General features: G+C 39.4%; 2 protein-coding genes and 1 long non-coding RNA gene across 4 annotated transcripts in view; 2 read left to right on the forward strand and 1 right to left on the reverse strand.

The window, feature by feature from the left end:
* The window catches only part of LOC137967593 (polycystin-1-like protein 2), a 27,877-nt gene extending 18,169 nt beyond the window's left edge, over nucleotides 1-9,708 (forward strand). For both annotated transcript variants that reach the window (XM_068814110.1, XM_068814109.1), the window contains 4 exons: nucleotides 331-567; nucleotides 3,983-5,236; nucleotides 6,812-6,980; nucleotides 7,848-9,708. In XM_068814110.1, coding sequence (XP_068670211.1) covers nucleotides 331-567; nucleotides 3,983-5,236; nucleotides 6,812-6,980; nucleotides 7,848-9,601 — 3,414 coding nt within the window. In that variant the 3' untranslated portion in view covers nucleotides 9,602-9,708. The remainder of the gene's footprint in view (nucleotides 1-330; nucleotides 568-3,982; nucleotides 5,237-6,811; nucleotides 6,981-7,847) is intronic.
* Nucleotides 9,709-11,931: 2,223 nt separating this feature from the next.
* Nucleotides 11,932-14,801, reverse strand: LOC138012842 (uncharacterized). Its single transcript, XR_011125086.1, has 2 exons — nucleotides 14,516-14,801; nucleotides 11,932-12,475 (listed from the first exon to the last, which is right to left on the reverse strand). It is a non-coding gene; the product is annotated as an uncharacterized lncRNA (long non-coding RNA).
* Nucleotides 14,802-14,834: 33 nt separating this feature from the next.
* LOC138012841 (coiled-coil domain-containing protein 89-like) overlaps nucleotides 14,835-20,000 on the forward strand; it is an 11,828-nt gene continuing 6,662 nt past the window's right edge. The window contains exons 1-4 of the mRNA XM_068859753.1: nucleotides 14,835-15,176; nucleotides 15,793-16,280; nucleotides 17,294-17,391; nucleotides 18,787-18,923. Coding sequence (XP_068715854.1) covers nucleotides 15,108-15,176; nucleotides 15,793-16,280; nucleotides 17,294-17,391; nucleotides 18,787-18,923 — 792 coding nt within the window. The 5' untranslated portion in view covers nucleotides 14,835-15,107. The remainder of the gene's footprint in view (nucleotides 15,177-15,792; nucleotides 16,281-17,293; nucleotides 17,392-18,786; nucleotides 18,924-20,000) is intronic.

Raw genomic sequence — 20,000 nt, forward strand, 5'->3', positions numbered from 1 at the left:
CATCGTTATCTTTTTTCTCCTTCTTCTTCTTCTTCTTCTTCTTCTTCTTCTTCTTCTTCTTCTTCTTCTTCTTCTCCTTCTTCTCAAGAGTCCATGGACTCTTGTTCTTCTTTATTACTATTGTAATTGTCCTCACCAGACATCGCCGTCGTCGTCGTTGTTCACAGCCCCCCTCGGCGCTGGTCACAAGTTAAAAGCCTTTACACTCTACACTTTACGTTCAGTATTCGTCAAAACATTTGAATGTAGTTTTGCAGACTTCATGAGTCGGTACGATAATAAAACTGCAAAACACTATCTGCATTTAATTCTACTTATTTTCTGAAACAGGTATTGTCAGCCACGCTGAATGGCCTTCTCAGCTGCGGTTGCAATCATCTGACTTCATTTGGTGGAAGTCTGTTTGTGAAACCAAATCCCATCGATTTCGACCAAGTTGTAGTAGAATTCAAGCGGCTTGAAGACACTGGAAATATTGGCGTTATTGTAACTGTAGCTGTAGTCTTTCTATGTTATCTCATTGTTCTCGTTGGCGCAAGGAAAGCAGATAAGGAAGACGCAAGGAATGTAAGTACTTTTGACGATATCAAGGAAATTGCGTACAAGAGAAATGTGAACGAAATTTATGAAAGTTGAGAAGGGCTGATCGGAAAATAGGGAGTTTAAGGAAGCCGGACAACGTCAACGAAAGCGTCACTCCAAAATATAACTAAGCGCCGTCGCCGCGATTATTCCGTCTTGTTCACCTTGCACAATACGGGCGAACTATCCTATAACTGGATGGGTGCGAACGGTTTTAATGTAAAAATAGAAAATGAATGGTTCAAAGGTGGCTTTCACGTTACGACATCTGAGCTATGTTGGTGGACGGAAACAAAAGATTTCTCATTGGCTCCTTTTGTTCGTCCACGGCGCCAATCAGTGCACATTATTCTTTGATTACATCTCACGTCACGGTGGCCATTTTGGTGAAAAGAACAATAGCGAAAAAGGCTTTTAGGAATTTGACTCTATTACTCTGCAAAACTTGAGCTACATTTTTCTATTGTTTTGGCACCAACATGGCCGTCTTTTCTCGAGAGTGCAATCAAAGAATATCATTAATATTATCTGAGTCCCTAGAGATTGGTTGCAAACCACCGATTGTTTTATATAAGAAAAGGAAAGGAAAGGAAATTTATTTAAGTGTCTAGAAGCGCTGGAGCACTAATTGGGGACATTGTAAACTGAAATCAACAATTAACGCAAATCAAGTCAAATGTTGGTTTTCGAGGAGAGGGGAAAACCTGAGTACCCGAAGAAAACCTCTCGATGCGGAGTAGAGAACCAACAAACGCAACCCAGGCACATATGACGCCGAGTCTGGGAATTCACTACTTGCACAATCCCATAATACACCTCTATTACCCCCCAAAACTTTTGCATAACCATTGTTTGCAATTTCTCCTGGGACATGAAAAAGTCCTAAGAGAAGTCGAAAACAATGCCTATGCAGATTTTTGGGGTGTAAAAGAGGTATATTCTGGGATTTGTGCAAGTAGTGAATGGAACCAGGGCCACATTGGTGGGAGGCGAGTGCTCTCACCACTGCGCTACCCTCCACCCCTTATATTCTCACGTTATCGTCAAAACCAAAAATTTGGTGATTTCACGTTGTTCTTTTGAGGGGTACACAAAGAAATGCACGGAAATTCGTACCTCACTTGTAACACGATTATTTTTCCTCTTTTCACCAATAATATTCTTGCCTTGTGGAGTTGTCGATGCCGTCGCCGTCGTCTTTGCTTAACTCCCTAATATGGGTGTCGGCCACATGGTTACATACTGCTATGGGTAACCTGCGATGGACGAGCATTCCTAAAGGGGGACATGACATAGTCATACCCCTCGTCGATTCATGCTAAAGAAACCAGGGTAGTCTCCGGCCGAGAGATCCTCAGGGGCTAGTGTGCAACTTCGCTGATGCAACAAGACAATCAATGGCTTTGATGAGCAAGAATAATGACAGTGTGAGCTCCGCAAGTTGGTCTTAACACTTTGGATGACGAGAAATGACAAAATTTGAAGTTGGATGGAGGACGTGGATGTCAGCAGCTCACGATGAGTTTTCAATTTCTAACTCCGAACCTCGACACCGTCCACGCGAATTTTATTCCGGGATAATTTCCATTCTCTTTCCCTGCCGAACGAATTGATGTTATCATTAAATAGAAGAAAAGATCTCTTTTTTAAAAAAAACTTTAATAGGATAGTTTGCCTTGTAAATGTTACATGACGTATATATACAGAAACAGATCTCGTGTTATTGTTTAATAAACCCTTTGTTTCTCAGGACGGATCGTTATGTAAACATTAATTGATATTTCATCTTGATATAACACCAAATTTTTATGACTACCCAACAAAGAAATCTGTGATACTAATTGTGAGAATGAACTTTTCGATCTTGGAAATGCAAGGTTTAATAAATATGGGTTATTGACCAAGCGTGAGGTCAAGATGGCTGGATATTGGCCAAGTGTTTTCGTCTCGGTCCATAAACACGCAAAAAAAGAATGAGGCCAATATCCAGCCATCTTGACCGAACAAGCTAGGTCAATGAAGGATTTATTATATGAGATAAAACACCAAAAAAATGATCTTGATCTTGCGGGACCAAGCAAGAAGTCCCGAGCGGGCAGTATAGCTCCATCTTGCCCGCTCGGGTAGCCAATCACAGCGCGGGATTTGGTTCACCTTGCCCGCTCGCGGAGCTAGTCATATAATAATTCGCATTCTTGTAATTCTCACACGATTGCGATCGTGCAGCACTGCTCCTCCAACTGAGCTATTAAGCGACCTGGGAACGGGTCATTTGTGAGTTCCAGTTATATCCCTTAAAGGGCCCCTGTCAGATTTTGAAAGCGTGTTTGCTTACCCCCCGTGTCAGACAAAATTTTGAGTTTTCATTTTTATCCAAAGGCCGTTTACTTTGAGTGTAAGTTCTGGATTCAAGGTCCACCATTACTCACGTTCAAAACTGACCAATTGGACCTCAGAGGATTGGATCTAGGGAAAGTGACGTCAAAGGCTCACTTGCTTAAATTTTCAGCATGTGAATGCAGCTTATTATATATGCGAAACGCGAGTTAAAAGTCTGAAAGCCCAGAACTGCCGTGCTGCATATTAATTCTGCGGCGTACACACGCATTGCATTCTTAAACTAGTGAGCCTTTGACGTCATTTTCTCCTCTTTCCAGCTCTCTCAAGATCTTAAAGTTAGTAATGGCGGACCATTAAACAGGAAAATTCCAGTTAAAATAAACAAGAGTCTTTTTGAAATTAAAGCTCAAAACTTTGGTCACTTAATGTTTAGTTTAGTTAACATAGTTTTGAAATCCAAAGAAAAATAAGAATTGATTTTTTGGTCAGAGGGATTGTTTACCATTTTCAAGCAGAAACCGGTTGGTACTAGGTTTGTGCAAATGGTAAGCAAAAACTCCGGAATGGGAAATTCAGTTGGGATCGGCGTGTACCATTTACACAATTCGTTCAAGTTTACCGAGAGAGTCTGGAGGGAGGCAAAATCATGGGGGAATGCAAATGATGAACACGTTTCCCGTTTGGGAACTCCGTTTGAGAATTTTCGACTATCTTTCAAGAAATTCCGTTTTGTCCGGAAATTTTCCGTTTGCGAAGACCAAAATAGGCTTACGGCATTTACATTCTAACCGAAATGTCCGGATGTTTTCCAGTTTGGTAAATGGTAAACAACCAGGGGTACCTCAAGAAGTGAAGGAATGAGTCATGATTCTTAAGTTCTAACTAGGAACATCTCCCAAATTGGAACGTTTTTCAAGTTTGAACAGTTGTCATCCCATATCAGCTTTTACTTGCACGAATAGTAACGAATACCATTTTGACTTTTTTCTTACAGGGAATGTTGTATAGCATTTCTGCTGATCTCTCCGTTTTCTATTCTACCTTATTTTCTTTTTTACAGAATCGTTCTCCAGTTGAGCTACCCTCTGGCTCGAATAACTTCCACGAATATGAAATAATCATCACCACTGGGGTCTGGAGAGGATCCGGAACTACAGCTAATGTTGCCATGGAGATATACGGCGCTAACGAAAGCACAGGGATTATCCAGCTGGGTGGAGCGGACCCTGAGACGGAGAGGCCGAATTTTGCTCGAGGGAGCACTGACATCTTCGTTATGAAAGTTGACAAGCCACTTGGGATTATCCAGGAAGTGCGAATTGGACATGATAACTTTGGCAGTAGCCCATCTTGGTTTCTCGAAGAAATTGTCGTTGTCGACAAGGAGATGAATCATTCTTGGACTTTCACGAATGGTGATTGGTTAGCCCTTGAGAGAGGCGATGGCAGAATAGAGCGACTATTAAAACTGAATTCATCTCAAGAAGACTTTAACACAGAGGTCTTTAAACGTTGGTGGAAAGGCCTCACAGAGAATCACATCTGGGTATCAGTCATAGCCAAGCCAAGGAGAAACCGCTTTAGTAGGGTGGAGCGCGCCTCGTGTTGCCTTTCGGTGCTTTTAACAGCAATGTTAGCCAACGCAATGTTTTACAGACTAGAGGGAAAATCTGAACAAGTCATTCAGATCGGACCATTAAAATTTTCTTGGAGGCAAGTGATAATTGGTATCGAGAGTGCGCTCATAGTAGCACCGACAAACATCCTTATAGCGTTCTTGTTTCGTAGAGGAGCCCATCGCATTGACGAGCATGAAGCTGTCCGGTGTTGCAAGCCAAAGTGGTTAAAGTACCTTGCCTGGTTTCTCTTAGTTTGTTCTTGCGTTGTCTCGGCCACGTTCACCATCTTCTATAGCTTGATCTGGGGAAAAAGTATCAGTGAACAATGGCTATCTTCGATGTTTATTTCTTTCACTCAGGACCTCGCGGTAATAGAGCCTGTCAAGGTCTTCTGTATCGCAGTACTTTTAGCAGCCATCGTAAGACGTAAAAAATCCGTACCCAAAGATTGCGAGAGTCTAGAAGAAACTAAAAAATACTCACCAAAAGGACATTTATGGACGCTGAACTTGTCAGAGGTGGAAGAAATGAGAAGACGGCTGGCAAAGAAACAGAACGTTTCGCGCTTTTTTGTGGAACTGTTTGTGTATCTAATCTTTGTTTTCCTTCTTCTGGTGGTGTGTTATGGTAACAGAAACGATCACCGATACATGATGATGAAATCAGTCACAGATGGCATTCCGAATTTTGAGACGGTAAGATTAAATAACAGGCGAGCGTTTCTCGAAATTCCCAGAAACTTTTCGGGTCTATTTCGGAATCCATAGTTTTCTGAGAAAATCGGAGACGTTTTTGGTCAAGAATTCAAATTAATCTTGCACCAACTTTGCCATTTCGTAACTTGAAAGCGAAGTAAAAAGGCTAGAGCTTTTTACAAAAAGCAGACTGGAGTTACACGTTTCATTTGGATCCGAATGGAATGATGCCATTCACGGGCTTGAAAGCATTGCGGCCCTGGAGCGATTGAAGATTATATAATAAGCACAATAATTCCCGTATTCTCAATGGTTGGTTCTCATCTATGATCTGTTAGAGGACAAACGCAAGGCTGACGTCATCATCAAAATCTTTTTAAAAAGAACTCAAATTCTTTATTATATAAAGCAAATAGACTCCATGTTGTCGTGCGTCTATGTAACAATTATTCCATGAGCACGCGTTGGATATGAGATGATAGATAGCCAACGAGGCGCGTAGCGCCGAGTTGGCTATAATCATCTCATATCCAACAAGTGCGAGTGGAATAATTGTTTTATTAAAAACGCCCTCAAAATATAGAAAACTAGACTAAAATAAGAATAAAAAGGCCCAAAAAATCACGCATATGCTTGCCGTGTTTGTAGATCATGGTATAATGGCTCATAACCCATGATGGCTTAACCAATCAAAATTCTCGAATGGCATTATCCAATGAACCAGTTTTTAATAATCAGTATTATTAAATTCTCAACCTCGGATAATGCAATTCTCGTGCTCTGATTGGTTCACTCAATCTCGGTTATCAGCTCATATACCTCAGTTTGACCTTATATGGTAAATGATTGCGCTTAAGCGTTGCCCAAACTAAAAACGTTTACGCCAGAAAGCGAAATTTCTTTCGGTTTAAAGCAAAAGAAAAACGTTTTTGTGGAAAGTTTGGATCACTTTCGAAGCTTAGAGATACGCGAAAAGGTAAGAAATGTTTTTGTGATGAGCCTGCGTCTGTCTGACCACGAGGTATTACACAAAGTCACATCTTCATCAACTTTTTTCGATTTCGCTAGGATTTTCTCGCTTTCTCCGCTCGTATTTCGTACTTCCAAATTTTTGGAGTTTAGGGAATTTAATAAAACAATTATTCCATTCGCGCTTGTTGGATATGAGAGTGGTTATAGCCAACTCGGCGCTACGCGCCTCGTTGGCTATTTACCATCTCATATCCAACGCGCGCTCATGGAATAATTGTTAAATAGATCACAGAAGACGTCAAAATGTCAAAATATGGTAAGCACATCGGCGGCAGACCCAGCTATCGCTTCGTGTGCCACGTTTTTGTTCTTTCCACATTTTGACGTTACCTGTGATCTATTAGGGAGCTTTAGCAACGACAACGGCGACGGCAACGAAAACGTCACAAATTTGCATATTTGGTGGTGTAAATACTTCGAGTTTTGATTGGTTTACTGGATTGTCTCCATCCTGTTTGATTGGCCAAAGTAATTACTTTGCTTTTGGTTTTACGACACTCGATTGAAACTCGCTCTACTCTACTGGTTTTTCGTAAATTATAGGTTTTGAACGACGAAAAGTTTTGGAAGTGGCTTGAAGATATCTTCCTCCAGGGTGTGTTCGTTGGTAAATGGTACAACAACCAGATTGAGAACCAGACGGTTTACATTGGCAATAAGCAATCTGTTTTAGTGGGAATGCCTCGAGCGAGACAACTACGAGTTAAAAGAAGTATGTTTTGATCTTCATCATTATGTCAATTGGTGATTCTCTGTAAAGTTAGAAATGGTACTTAGCCACTGTTCTCGGAAGCACAGTCTTTGAAACAACATTGAGTGATTCGATAATTCCTTACATACATACACTCCTTATTAATTTGGTAAAGCACGTTAATTTGTGAAATGGAAGCAATTGCTCATTATTTGGATCTTCTACAATTAAGATGCATAATAAATAAATATATCTATATATAAATTTTATTATATATATATATATAGAAAAGCAAATTATAAATACACTTGGAGAATGAATTAAGTAAAATAGCATGATCATGATTATGCAGACGATGACGAGATTAATAATAATAACAATAACAATAACAATAACAAATCATGAATAATAATAATAATAATAATAATAATAATAATAATAATAATAACTAATAATGATAATATCAAAAATATGATGGTCCGGGTGCATCACTTGTAACTTCACAAAGATAAAGATAAAAAATAATCCGTTGCAGTTGAATCATCTAAACGAAATTTGATCTAAGGACTTTGAAAGTCTTAACTTAAATGATGAATACCGGTAACTGATGCCTGGCTTGTAATTATTCGCTAGATCGTTCAGTTCGTTGGTAGACAGTTCCAAACTATGCTAGCACAGCGAGTAAACAAATCGTGGGCTGCCCTTGTTTTAGAATGACCGAGTTCAAATCCATTATCCCTTAACCTGTATTTGGTTCTATATTTTCTGTTGGTTACTGGTTTCTTTTTTAAGCTTGTGTTAACTGTGTTCGCCTGTCGTGTAGTGGCAAATATCTTGCTACAGGTGGAGATGACAAGCTCATAGATCTCCTTCTTGTCTTGTTTGCAGAACCTTGTGACGTGTTGGATTACATGAAAAACTCCTTTCCTGTATGCTACGGTGGTTTTTCAAAAGCAAGCGAATCGAAAACTGCTTTTAATAAGCCAGGGTGGAAACCTGTCGACAACACTTCAAATAACGATGACCTTTTCCGACTTTGTCCGAAGCCATGGCGATATCAGGAACCGACAGAGACCGACAGAGTACCAAAGTGGGGACAATTATCGTTTTACCCATGGGGAGGTTTCGTGGCCGATTTAGGATATGAAAGTGCAACTGGTGTTAGTATTGTCGAACAGTTGCAAAGAGATTCCTGGCTGGACAGTCAGACCCGAGCAGTCATACTGGATTTTGCTGCATTTAATCCTTCGACTAATCTGCTATTTATCGGGAGCTATTTATACGAGATTGACGTATCTGGATGCAGAGCACCCTTCATCAGAGCCGAAGTTATTTCTCTGGATGCAACGGATACTGGCTCGCGACAGTTTTACCTCATCTGCGTTCTCTTTTTTATAATATTTGTCGTTTTGTATTCTGGAAGGGAGTTGTACAGGCTCCAAAAAAGGCGATCTCGATATTTCAAATCCTTCTGGAGTTGGGTCGAGATTTTTCAAGTAATATTCTCTTTGCTGGCTGTAGTTATGCATGTCGTTCGATCGGAAAGAGGAGTGTCCACAATCCGAAAACTAAGGCAAAACATTTATTCTAATGTAAGCTTCCAAGAGGTTGTAATTTCTCTCGAGGTGGAGAATGCAGTGCTAGGAATTCTAACGTTTATAGTCACCGCTAAACTTTTACGACTGATTCGATTCAACAAGCATGTTGTCGTGTTTTCCAGAACACTCAAATCATCAGCCCGACTATTGTCATCATTTGGTGTTCTTTTCTTCATCTGCTCGGTGGCCTTCTTGCAATTTGGAGTTTTAATCTTCGGTCCTGGGTCGAGGCACTATTCCACCTTCTTGAGGGGCACATATTTTCAGCTCGAGCTCACCTTGGGTCGTGTAAAGGCCAGACCAATTAAAGAACTTGCTGATGCTAACGAAACGTTTGGAAGAATCTTCTCATTTTTCCTTCTTTTCAGTCTCACTATAGTGGCAATGAATTTTTTTATTGCAACAATGAACGATGCGCTTATCAATGCAAAGGTTGCCACGCACGAAAACGAACTATTTGAACTTGTCGATGAAAACAATTCTTTCAAAAGCGGAGAACATAAAAAGCTATTTGATGCCCTAAGTAGAAGCATGCGCCGAGTGAGGATCGAAGAAAAAGTGGATGAACTGACTGCGATCAACTGTGATAACATAAACAGAGATAGAGTAAATGTTGTTAACAACGGGAACAGCAAAAGGAGGCTGATCGACTTTGATTTAGTTAGCAAGGCCATTTCTGCGTCAAGAAAATATAATTTGGAAACTTCAGAACAAGAAAAGCCAATCGCGAGCCACACTAGAAGAAAATCGCTTTTCGATAAGGTTAGTTATTCACTTGAAAGACTGAGGCTCACCAGTTCGGAAGATGTGGAAGACAAAGCTAGAGGGAAGTCGAAGCCCCAGAAAGTTCGTTTTGCCGAGGATGTGGTTAAATCGCAACTAAAGAACTTGAGAATAAAGAAAAAATGCCTTTTCCGGCGTTTTGATGACATTTTTCGCGGAGATTGTGAAGAAGAAGAGAAATTTCTCACACTATGTTACGAAATAGCTACTTTTTCTGATAGTGAGAAGACAAGGAATGTAAAACAAATTACTATGGAATAACTTTGGTCGGCATTATCGAAACGAGGTCACAGGCAGCTGTACATGTTATAGTCCAGGTAGCTCAGACTGAATTGTCAAAATAAGCATAACAGCGGCAATAAAAAAGTAGACTGTAGTTGTGAACATTTGCAAAAATTCATTTATTTCTTGGGAAGTTGATGTCAAAGGTAATAATTCATAGACATTTGGAACTGTCGCTGCGCCCTTTCCCTCCTGAGAGTAACACATCCAGATTTTACACTGTCAATAGAACCATTTCCGGGGAGAAAGGGTTAACAACATCTCCGTCCATTCACTAGACCTGCGTCCCTGGTAACCCTTCCCTTCTTAAGATTGACACTTACAGACTTTACTCTGTCTATTGCCAGGCAGACGATATCACTCTTCAGTGGTAGCCGTTTCAGGGGTAAAAAGGGCGGCAGGTACAAAACACAGGTCACAGGTCCAGGGCACAGGTCATCGTTTTACCAACACAGAAAGTATCCTAAACATCCATTAGAGCTAACCTTAGGCTAAGCCTAAACACTGAAAAGTTTTTAGGCCTAATGTTGGTATTTGTAAACGGTTAGTATTGTTTCTGTATTGGCAAAACAATAACCTGTGACTTAAGACCTGTGACCGGTGACCTGTGTTTTGTATCTGCGCGTAAAAAGGTTGTTTTTCACCCGCTGTTGCAGCAAAGAGCAATGAACACGTGGTGCTCGATAGCCATGCTGATGAGTGACATGGTTTGCGCATGCATGAGATGTTGCAAGCCGCGGGACTGATGTTAAATAAATCCTTACCAGGAACCCATGACCCGGAGCCTACAACTCTACTGTGTTCGTGTCACGGCGTTTTCACAGACCGATTTATTTTTAGATTGAATTTCCTGCGAATGAGACTCCCACAGGGGCCCGATGACCAATTACAAGAAATTAAGCTGACGTCATAGGGTCACCGAACCGGAACTGCCCTTGTTTTTTCGGGAAAAGATAGTCTAAAAATAGATCGGTCTGTAAAAATGCCCTTACATAGGCCCAGTATGGGTTCCTGTCCTTACTCAGTTATCATCTTCACAGGTGATCATTCGCTTGTAAACATAGAAAAACTGTCACCTCTGAAGATGTGTGTTGCAACATACGAAATGTTAACTTTAAACAGTGAATGGTTATGTGGTTTGGTGGGGGAAAAGTGGCGAAAAACGAAAAAGGCAAGGGTTTCATGGGACCGTTATACCGGGCAATTGCCTCCCACCAATGTAGCCCGGGCCCGAATCCATTCCACGGATATGATTTTTTTAATTTATTTACTTTCTCTGCTACTACAAGTCCTGGGACACTGTGTCCTAAATTAACGATAATAGTAAATTCAAAGCAAATTAAGAATTAACGATAATCGTTAATTTAGAGAAGAGATCATTTTGATCTTTGACTCGTCACCCCGGCATATGAACCTCCTTTACTCACTTTTCGAACCCAGGCTTCTCACTATCTCTTCCTTGCATGCTGGACCTTAGGCATGGGCACTAGTGTTTTTTCTTGGTGATAGCACAGGGGCATTCTGTCTGCGCGTGCGTGACTTTGAGATCACTTATGGGCGTATCCGCTGGCCCGCCTTAAGCAGAAACCAAAATAATGGCGGTGTACGTGGCGAAAAGTTTCGAGTTCGTGTCGTTATCTGTGTAGTTTTATCTTCCTTGCCTTAGGTGTAGACGGTGTGAAAAGATCGAGAAACGGTTGGGCTGTTTATGGCAAAAAGTCACAGCAAAGTACTTTCGAATAATAAGGGGAAACCAAGTTGTTTTGGTGTGGAACTCTCACGTAGTCAGTAATCTTGCGAAAGTTGCATAATTCGAAGGGCTCTTCAAACACACATAAGCAGACTAGACACAGCTGTAGACAGACATTTTACCACGTTAGTTTTGATTCCAACCTACGTGTTTACCTCTCACTGTTCTCTCTTTTGCTCTGTTGGGCATTCTTGTTTGAAATGTGTTAAAATATCGAGAATTTCAGCTACATTGTGAAAATAAATGTTCACACCCAAAGTTTACGGTAGCTTGCCTTTTTTGGTTTCAAGTTTGTTTGAGTTTAAGCACATCCCAAATCCCTAGGGAACTAAATCTGAGGACCTGAAATAAATAACCACTGTCTAAGGGCATAGCAAGGTCTATGATTCCCATGTTGTAATTGAACAAACTGCCCTCTTGAACCCTGCACAACTGTCTCAATCTGTAGGAATGATCCTTCTCTGTGTTCACTTTGATTAAAAAATGACAACAGGAAATTAGTAAGGTCTGACTAGACCAGGCCCAGGGAACAAAGCGATGTTAAGAGTGACACACCAAAGAGTATTCCTTTTTTAATATCAAGCCCCAAGCTTTTTAAACTTTTACAAGTATAGAACTAAAATATGATTTAATTTGTTAGTCCTTCGGAAGTATAAGATATGAGGAAATGGTCAACAACTGTATTCACAATAAATGGATATCAAAAACTTAATGATCACGAGTGTTTTTCTTCATATCAACTTGCTGGTCACCTTACTGAGACTATGACATGCAACATTTTATTATGTAGGATGTGACTCCAACTAGTGAAATCTTAACTGTACATTGAATTTATAAGCAACCAAGAATTCCATTTGTATGAGCCTCGTGAATTCAGCACATCTGTTTATTTTACTGCAAACAAATTAATTATCTATGAGTGTTTAAGATTCCAATCATAATCCAGAACTTCAAGAGCTTCAAATACGGCTGTTTCACATAACCAATCTGCCCGTTTATCTTCATTCACAACTGGTTCTCAAGGTAACACCTTTCCACAAAACTTGACCTCTCAGCCATCACTTCTGTCCATTGCTCCAATTGTTGAGCCACTACCCATCTCTCTAAACAGCAGAGAATACGCTGTCAGTTCTTTTGATCCTAACTTTTAATTCTGTACATGAAACAATTTTTCCAAAGCAAGCTTACTGATAAACCTAAGACATGGAGAATTATGTTCGTACTAGAACTTGTTTATGGATGCTGGACACTTTTCGAGAAACTATGAGTAAATTCTTCAAATTAAAGACATGCAATATGGAACTCTTTTCATTCTTCTAGATAACTACATTCCCCTTGTCCTTTCAATTAACAGCCTAACCTTAAAACTTAATAATAATTTGCAGAGTACTTCTGATCATGGCTCAGAATACATGTCTGAACAGATGTCACTACAAAGCACTAACAGACAAGCTTCTTAATGCATACAATCATTAGCCTCTTTGAAAGCCACAAGCATGGGCTACAAGGTGGCCTTATTGCAACCAGCTCTTCTGGAAACATCAGTAACTTCATCAGATATCTTGCAGGAATGGTTATGCATGAGTGGGGGGCACAACTGAAAGGATCAAACATGGCCATTTTAGGTCTGAAGTAAACATCAATAATATAGGGTTTCATTTCTTTCAACTTAAGTAAACCATTCTCTCCCTCTTCCTCACACTATCTTGGTTTTTACATACATTGCAAATGCTCATAAAGATTTGCTACACTGTACCCAGTATTTATTCAACATTTTTTGGGTACAAATAACATTCAAGGTAATATGTAGATGAACTCCCTTGCTTACTCTCATGGCAAATTTGAAAGTATTATTGTTCATCTAGTTTTCAACATAATTTTTTTATTTTTGTATCTTCCTTTACCCGTGAATTGTGGTGAACATTTATTGATTTTTATACTACAGTATATGGATTGTTGGAAGAGCCAGTACATGACAAATCTGATGTGTAACATATTATTTGAGAATAATGATTGTTGAGAAGATGATCAAACTATAGTGACAGGTCTTGCAGATAATCATGTGCATGTTTCACTTATTCTAGACGGTACAACGGGATTTTGGCAAGTAAAACGTGTTTCCTAACATTTTTTTGTACAAATGTATAACTAACACATACATCTAAAGAAATCGTGATTGGCATTCCTCTACAGGCTAAGGGATACACACTAAAAGCGAAATGTCTGTTCTGCCCTTCAGAGCTCGTCTCCAGAATTACAACCAAATCTTTTTGAATGAGCATTCTCACTTATTTCTTAAATCGCTCGTCTAAGAACACTTGCTGAGGTAAATTCAATTGCTGCACGTAGAAAAAAAAACCGACGAGCCTCTAACGCTACAGTAGTCTGCTAGGTAGCAGCATGCTATAATGAAATAAACACGATAACAGAGCTTACGCCATCCGGTTCGAAAACTACATGGACAAGCTCCAAATGTGAAATCTTCGACAGTAAACGGTAGTAGTTTGCCTTGCTACAAAAAAGAGCACGCATTTTTTCGGAATAAATAAACCAGATGAAGCGGAGGACAAATAAACAAACAACGCACTAAAAGTGTTCTCGGACTTGGGGGCCGGCGAAAAAGGGTAGTTTAACCGAACTTTTGACTTATGTTAGCTCTAGGAGACGAAAAAAGCAATTACAAAAATACCTACCGAAGCACAGGAAAAAAAATTGCAAAAGTCATCGTGTATTGAAATGACACTACAACCTTGTTAAAAATGGACAACTATATGCTCTGCACAACAGACTTGGAGAGCAGCAAGACAGAAAACTTTTGTGATCCACGACTTGGAAAATCAATCAAAACTTCCCAAATAAAAATTTGCCAAAAGCTGTTGTAATAACATTGTAATCCTACAAACAGCGCATTTTTTAAAGCCTGGAGTCCCAAGCAGCTGCAAAGAGGAAGAAGAGACAAAGTTATTTGAAGTAATTTGAAGCTTGGGGGCCCGCGGAATTATGATGAAAACTTACTTCAAAGTTGAAGCAAAATCAGCTCAAACTCAAAATTTCCATCTCATAAAGGGTGGTTTATCTGAGGATCGTGTCAATATGCAGCCCTGTGATTCATAACAATAAAGCTTCAACATCTTCAAACTAACCTGCATCATTTGTCTTCTCGTGTGAACATCTTGAACTTCGGTAAATCAAATGCCAAACTCCACTTCTTTGGGCCTTTATCTCGTTTTGTTCGGGATTTGATCATTAAAATATTCTCATCCGAACTCCCAACAAACTCGAAGAATATCCATAGTGATAGAAAAGTGTGTAATTTTGTTACAATCTTTCATCTCTCTTGACAAAATATTTTTAAAAGTGTAGATCGCCCGTTTAAAAACCCGCGGGCAGCGCGTTCAAAATAACAATGGCGCCGAACTCGAATAATTCGATTCCCTTCGCGCATGCTCAGACAAAATGCCCATGTGCTCTTGGTGATATAAATATTGACTTCACAGCGGGAGTTACTTCATCGGGAGATAGAGGATTTAGTTTTCCTGTAATATTTCTACACGTTCAGTGCTAAACGGTTACAATATGCTGCAAGGTCAAGGTTAAAGCTATTCGAATTGCATAAGTCGTCGAAAGCCAGTTGACTTCTGTGTTGACTTATCATATTTGAGGGAGACTTTCATACTGAAACTTCAAACTCCTTTAACGAAGCTACATGTAATATAATTTTTATGCCTTTCTGCAATGGCTTCAAGTAGTGGATCGGGTGGAAAGTCTCCAAGTAAACTACGGGAGGTGGTGAATTCGTCCAAGGTAGGATACGAAACATGAGCGTCTATCTGTCAGAATACATCACATCACATCTTTGTTTATCCTTCGATTGTAAAGCTGATAGCAACTATCTCCGAGTATTTACCCTCCTATTAAACTAGTCAACCAGGCAGGCGGAGAAAAACTTTGAAAGCATGAGATCTACTTGTCCCTGTCGACCATGTAGGGGTTTTCTCGGCCCCTGCTTTCTCTTGTGAATTGTAGTGTGTGGGATCTTTAATATCTCACAGGGTTATGACCATTGAAAGCTTTACATAATATAACATGAAACAAAAATTAATGGTGTCAGTTGTTTGCATGTGTAGCCTGTTCCTGGGGCTCCCAAGTGAAAAGCAAAAAAATGTGCAGGAGCTGGTTGAGGCCCCCCAAGGCCCCCCGCCCCCCTTCCTCCCTGCCCACCTTACCTGGATCTCAGTTCCTACACATTTTCATGTGTAGTTTCTGCAGTTCAGTTTCCCTACCATCTGAGAGCCTTGAACAGGTTATTGGGTGAGTGAAACTTCTCAGTTCGTTGGGTATCAGATTTCTGCTTTTGTTTCTGTGGTTGAACAGTCGCCGTTGATAAATTATTGTCAAATAATTATCAATTTCCTTCTAGTATGACTGCATGGATTTGCCAGAAGAACTGAAAGCTAATCTAGAAAAGCTGAGAGCATTGTCAAAAGATGATTTAACAGAAAATGGACTTTTGCGATCTCGTATTGATCAGCAATGTGAACTTATTTGCATTTTGAAGCAGCGGGCAGATGAATCCTTAAAAAAGTCAATGGCACTTGAAAATCAACATGGTGAGCTTCAGAGACAGAGAGATGATATACTGAGTACATTACATAATGAAACAAGGAAGTTCTCTGTTTTGGAGAAGCGTTTTTTGGTTCTCAACCAGAATCACGAGGAACTTATCAAAATCAAAGACGATTATAAGGCAGAGAATGAAAGGCTTAGAATTGAAAATGGTCACCTTAAGAAAGAAAATGAAGGATTGTTTGGTAGTGTGGTAGAGGAGAGGGATTCACAGATTCAGCTACTCAGAGAGGAGGTTAAAGATCTGCAAAGGAAATATCAAACTTCAGTAGAAAAAGAAAGGTAAAGATATGTTACACAGGTATCACTGTTGCCCTTCAGGGAGCTCCTTTTTGTGGTTGCAATGATATGTTGGAATACTGGCACATTATCTATTTTACCCACCACCACCGTCCCCCTGTGTAATAAGATTTAGAGTCACGTATGAGGAGTCAGCTCCTTCTATCTTCTCTCTTGTTGGGATAAAGGTAATAAGCCATTTGCCCAGAAATTCTTATTGATGGAAGTAGATGGTTTTCACTGATAATCTATGAAATGCCAGAAACAAGCCTTTTTACCATGCAGCCAAAAGTTGCAAAAATTCTTGGTCAATGAAGGGTAGAATGATGAGGATGATGAAGACTGGCAGTTGGCAGTTTGTTGAAATGATTATTCTGAGGGAGGTCGATGCAATAGAGTTGTAAAATTAATTTTATGTATACAATAATGTGATAATGATGATGATAATAATAATAAGAAGAAGAAGAAGAAGAAAAAGAAGAAGAAGAAGAAGAAGATGAAGAAAGAGTGCTTCGTAATTCATGTGGTGTGCCCATTCAACACTGGAATAAAGGAATTTAAGCAGTAAGAGAAAAGAAACTACTATACTGATTTGAAATACAAACTGTTGAAAGTCTGCAAAGGAGAGGAAAAGAAGTTTGTACTTGTTCCAATATTTATAGGAGCTCTCAGATGTGTGACAGACAATCTGGGGAAGAACTTGAAGGTGATTGGAGTTGAACTTGAGTAGAATCAATGCAAATTACATATCTTTTTGGCTCTGCAAGAATACTTCAGAAAGTACTAGATACCCACCTAGGAAATTTAGGGGTGCTCTTTAAGTTCCGGAATAGAGCCTGATAGGAAAAGCGAATATACCCAGTGATTACCAACACTACCATGAGACATTTATTATAATTATAATATTTTAAAATTATTATTAATAATTATTATCATTATCATTATCGTTATCATTATCATTATTATTATTCCTTCCTTCAAGCTGTCTTTTAGTGTACTATGCATTAATATCACAGGGCAGTGCTGGAAAATCTATCATCTCTGGAAAAGAAATGCAGTGAACAGGCAAGAGCTTTCCAACAAGAAATTACATTTCTGCAGAAAAATTCAGAAGGTATTTGTCACCATCTAGGGCTGCCATTGTGCCGATAATCATTATGTGATGATCTCCAACCCTCATGTGTTTCAATTCCTTCAGTTTAAGTATATAGAAATTTCATATTTTCTATTTCATTCGGTCAACTTTTATGCGATATACATGTAACTCAAATTCACTTGTAGATCACTTTCATAAATGGCGACCACCTTAACATTCTTCTGTATTTACGTTTGACATACTGCCCTCATTTTGAAACAAAAGTTCTTGCACAAGTTGCTGCTTAAGTGCGATGATCTCTATCGCTCCTTTAAATCGTTGTTACATGACAAATCGACTGATTTTAATCTACCATTATCTAGATCAATGCCGATAAGTTGAAAGTGTAGGTCTGGCTAACGTTTTTCAGGAATACCCAGATACAATCTGTTTTAATCTTTTTTTACATCCAGAGATACCCCTGGCTTTCCAGTTGTATGTGTTCTAATTTGTGAGAATCTTGTGTGTCATCATATTTGCCCAAAATTCATGTAATCACCCTCTTAGTCAAAAAGACTTGTCGAGAGCTTGCAAACTAACTGTGGGCTTATCCTTTAGCTTTCCCCTGAGAAATGAGGCCCCGTCTCAAATAAGGCCCCCTCTATAAATTATAAGCTCCCTTTTTTCAGAAGCCCCTTCTCTTTTAAACCCCCTTCCACCCTTCCACTTAAGTTATTTTCCATAACGAAATCAATAATAATGATAGACTGTATTAATAATAATTAACAATTATTTGCCAAATGCAAAGTGAATATTGGTGAATATTTACAGAGTCATAGTCGAGACAAATATTCCCCAATATTTGCTGAGCCTGAGGTGAATAGTGTACTTAAGAGTGGTGAATATCAAGAAAGTGCAAAACAACTGGCTAAAACAAGATAAAAAGGCACGAAAAGTGCCTGATTGGCTTAGCAACCACACCTCCAAAATGTTATATTCACCGGGTAGCGCAGTGAATATAACACTAAATTCTTATAATTATTAAATTAATTCATAACGGTAACATTTCATGTGGACTGATCCGATATGGTTTATTCACATGCTGGAAGTTCGGATTTGGTCCCCACAAGTGCATATTGTATAGTGCAACTTGTATAATGTCACTCAAATCTCAATATTAGACTGGTAAAACATGACGTAGTGAACCGTAACTTTAGTCTGTTTCTTTCTTCCTGTTTTTTTGGCTACCTGTAATGCATTTTGCTAAATTAAATCAACCCCGCCTTCCTCAAACATGCTTGAAATAAAGAAGACCCTCAGGGGCTTAATAGAGGATTTACGGTAATAGAGAGGAAATAGATATGTTCAAAGAAAAGAATATTATATTGATGGCAAGACTAGGGATTTTTTTATTGAATTTTTTTTTTTTTTCAGAACAACAGAAACAGTTAGGGGAACGGTTTGAATTATTTACTTCAGAAAAAGAAGAAAAGGAGAGGAGAGTATTAACATTGCTGAAAGAAAGAGATGACTTTGCTCAACTTGCTCTGGACAGGGGAAAGGCTTTGGAAGTATGTCATTCAAATGCGTGTTGTTGAGCATAGGACATACAATTTAGAAAACTCTTAAGTGACTTTCGCAAGTTAAGCTAACATTTTGTGGAACCAACTGCGTCAAAAGGAGTGAACTATCCCCCTATTAGTATTTACCAAAATTATCACAATGGAATGAAGAGAAACCCCACAAATTTTTTCCCTGTATTTTTGCACTCTTGCAAATCAGCAACAGATCTACTGCTACCCTTTTTGTTATTAACTGCTTTTGTCATATAAGTAAGTACTGCTGTGGCCATTATTTATATCTGCCCTTTTCTTTTCCTCGTATATTTAAGCAATAGACCACAAGTTTCTATGGTAACCGGTCGTTTCGCCTACGGGTCGTTTCGCCTACGGGTCGTTTCGCCTACTGTCTGTTCGCCTACGTATAATGTCGGTTCGCCTACGTCCAATATGTCAGTTCGCTAACGATTCATATGTAAGCTTTAAAACTGAATTGTTTAAAAGTTCTTGTGGAACCTCACAAAAACGAGATGCTTCCGTGAAGCATACACTGGGTTGCCTGTGGTACGTGTTACAGAAAATCAAAAGGCACTGAATTGTGTGGTATTGAACTACGGCATTCCAGTCTCTGAAGAATAACAAATAAAATAGAGGCGAGAAACATTGGCTTCTGGGCTGACCTGTTGATAATTTTCAAAGTTCCCTCACAACTTCTTTTCACCACAAGTTTAACCGTGCCCTCTAAGCATCTGGCAGCTTTGTAATACCAAAGTTCACTGAAGTTTACATGTCCGGCGGGGTTAGTATCTGGATGAGAGACCAAAACAACATACCCCTCATAAAACAGAAGCTTCGGACCGAAAATACTATTAACGCTAACAAATGCTTCGAAGAAGAACGCAAATCTATAAGTTCCTTCGGCCATTTTCTTCGGAACAGAGAAATCGCGAAGCCTGGGGCGAGTTCACAAACCCGCGGGAGAATGACCCGAACAAATGGCTGAGGGAAGGAAAGAAAATACAAAAAGAACTTACTTATTATCAATCTTTTTCGAAGCATTCCGGTCCACAGCAAAGGAAGGGGCAATGT

This window comes from Montipora foliosa, chromosome 8 (assembly GCF_036669935.1).
Source record: "Montipora foliosa isolate CH-2021 chromosome 8, ASM3666993v2, whole genome shotgun sequence".
Taxonomy (NCBI): Eukaryota; Metazoa; Cnidaria; class Anthozoa; order Scleractinia; family Acroporidae; genus Montipora; species Montipora foliosa.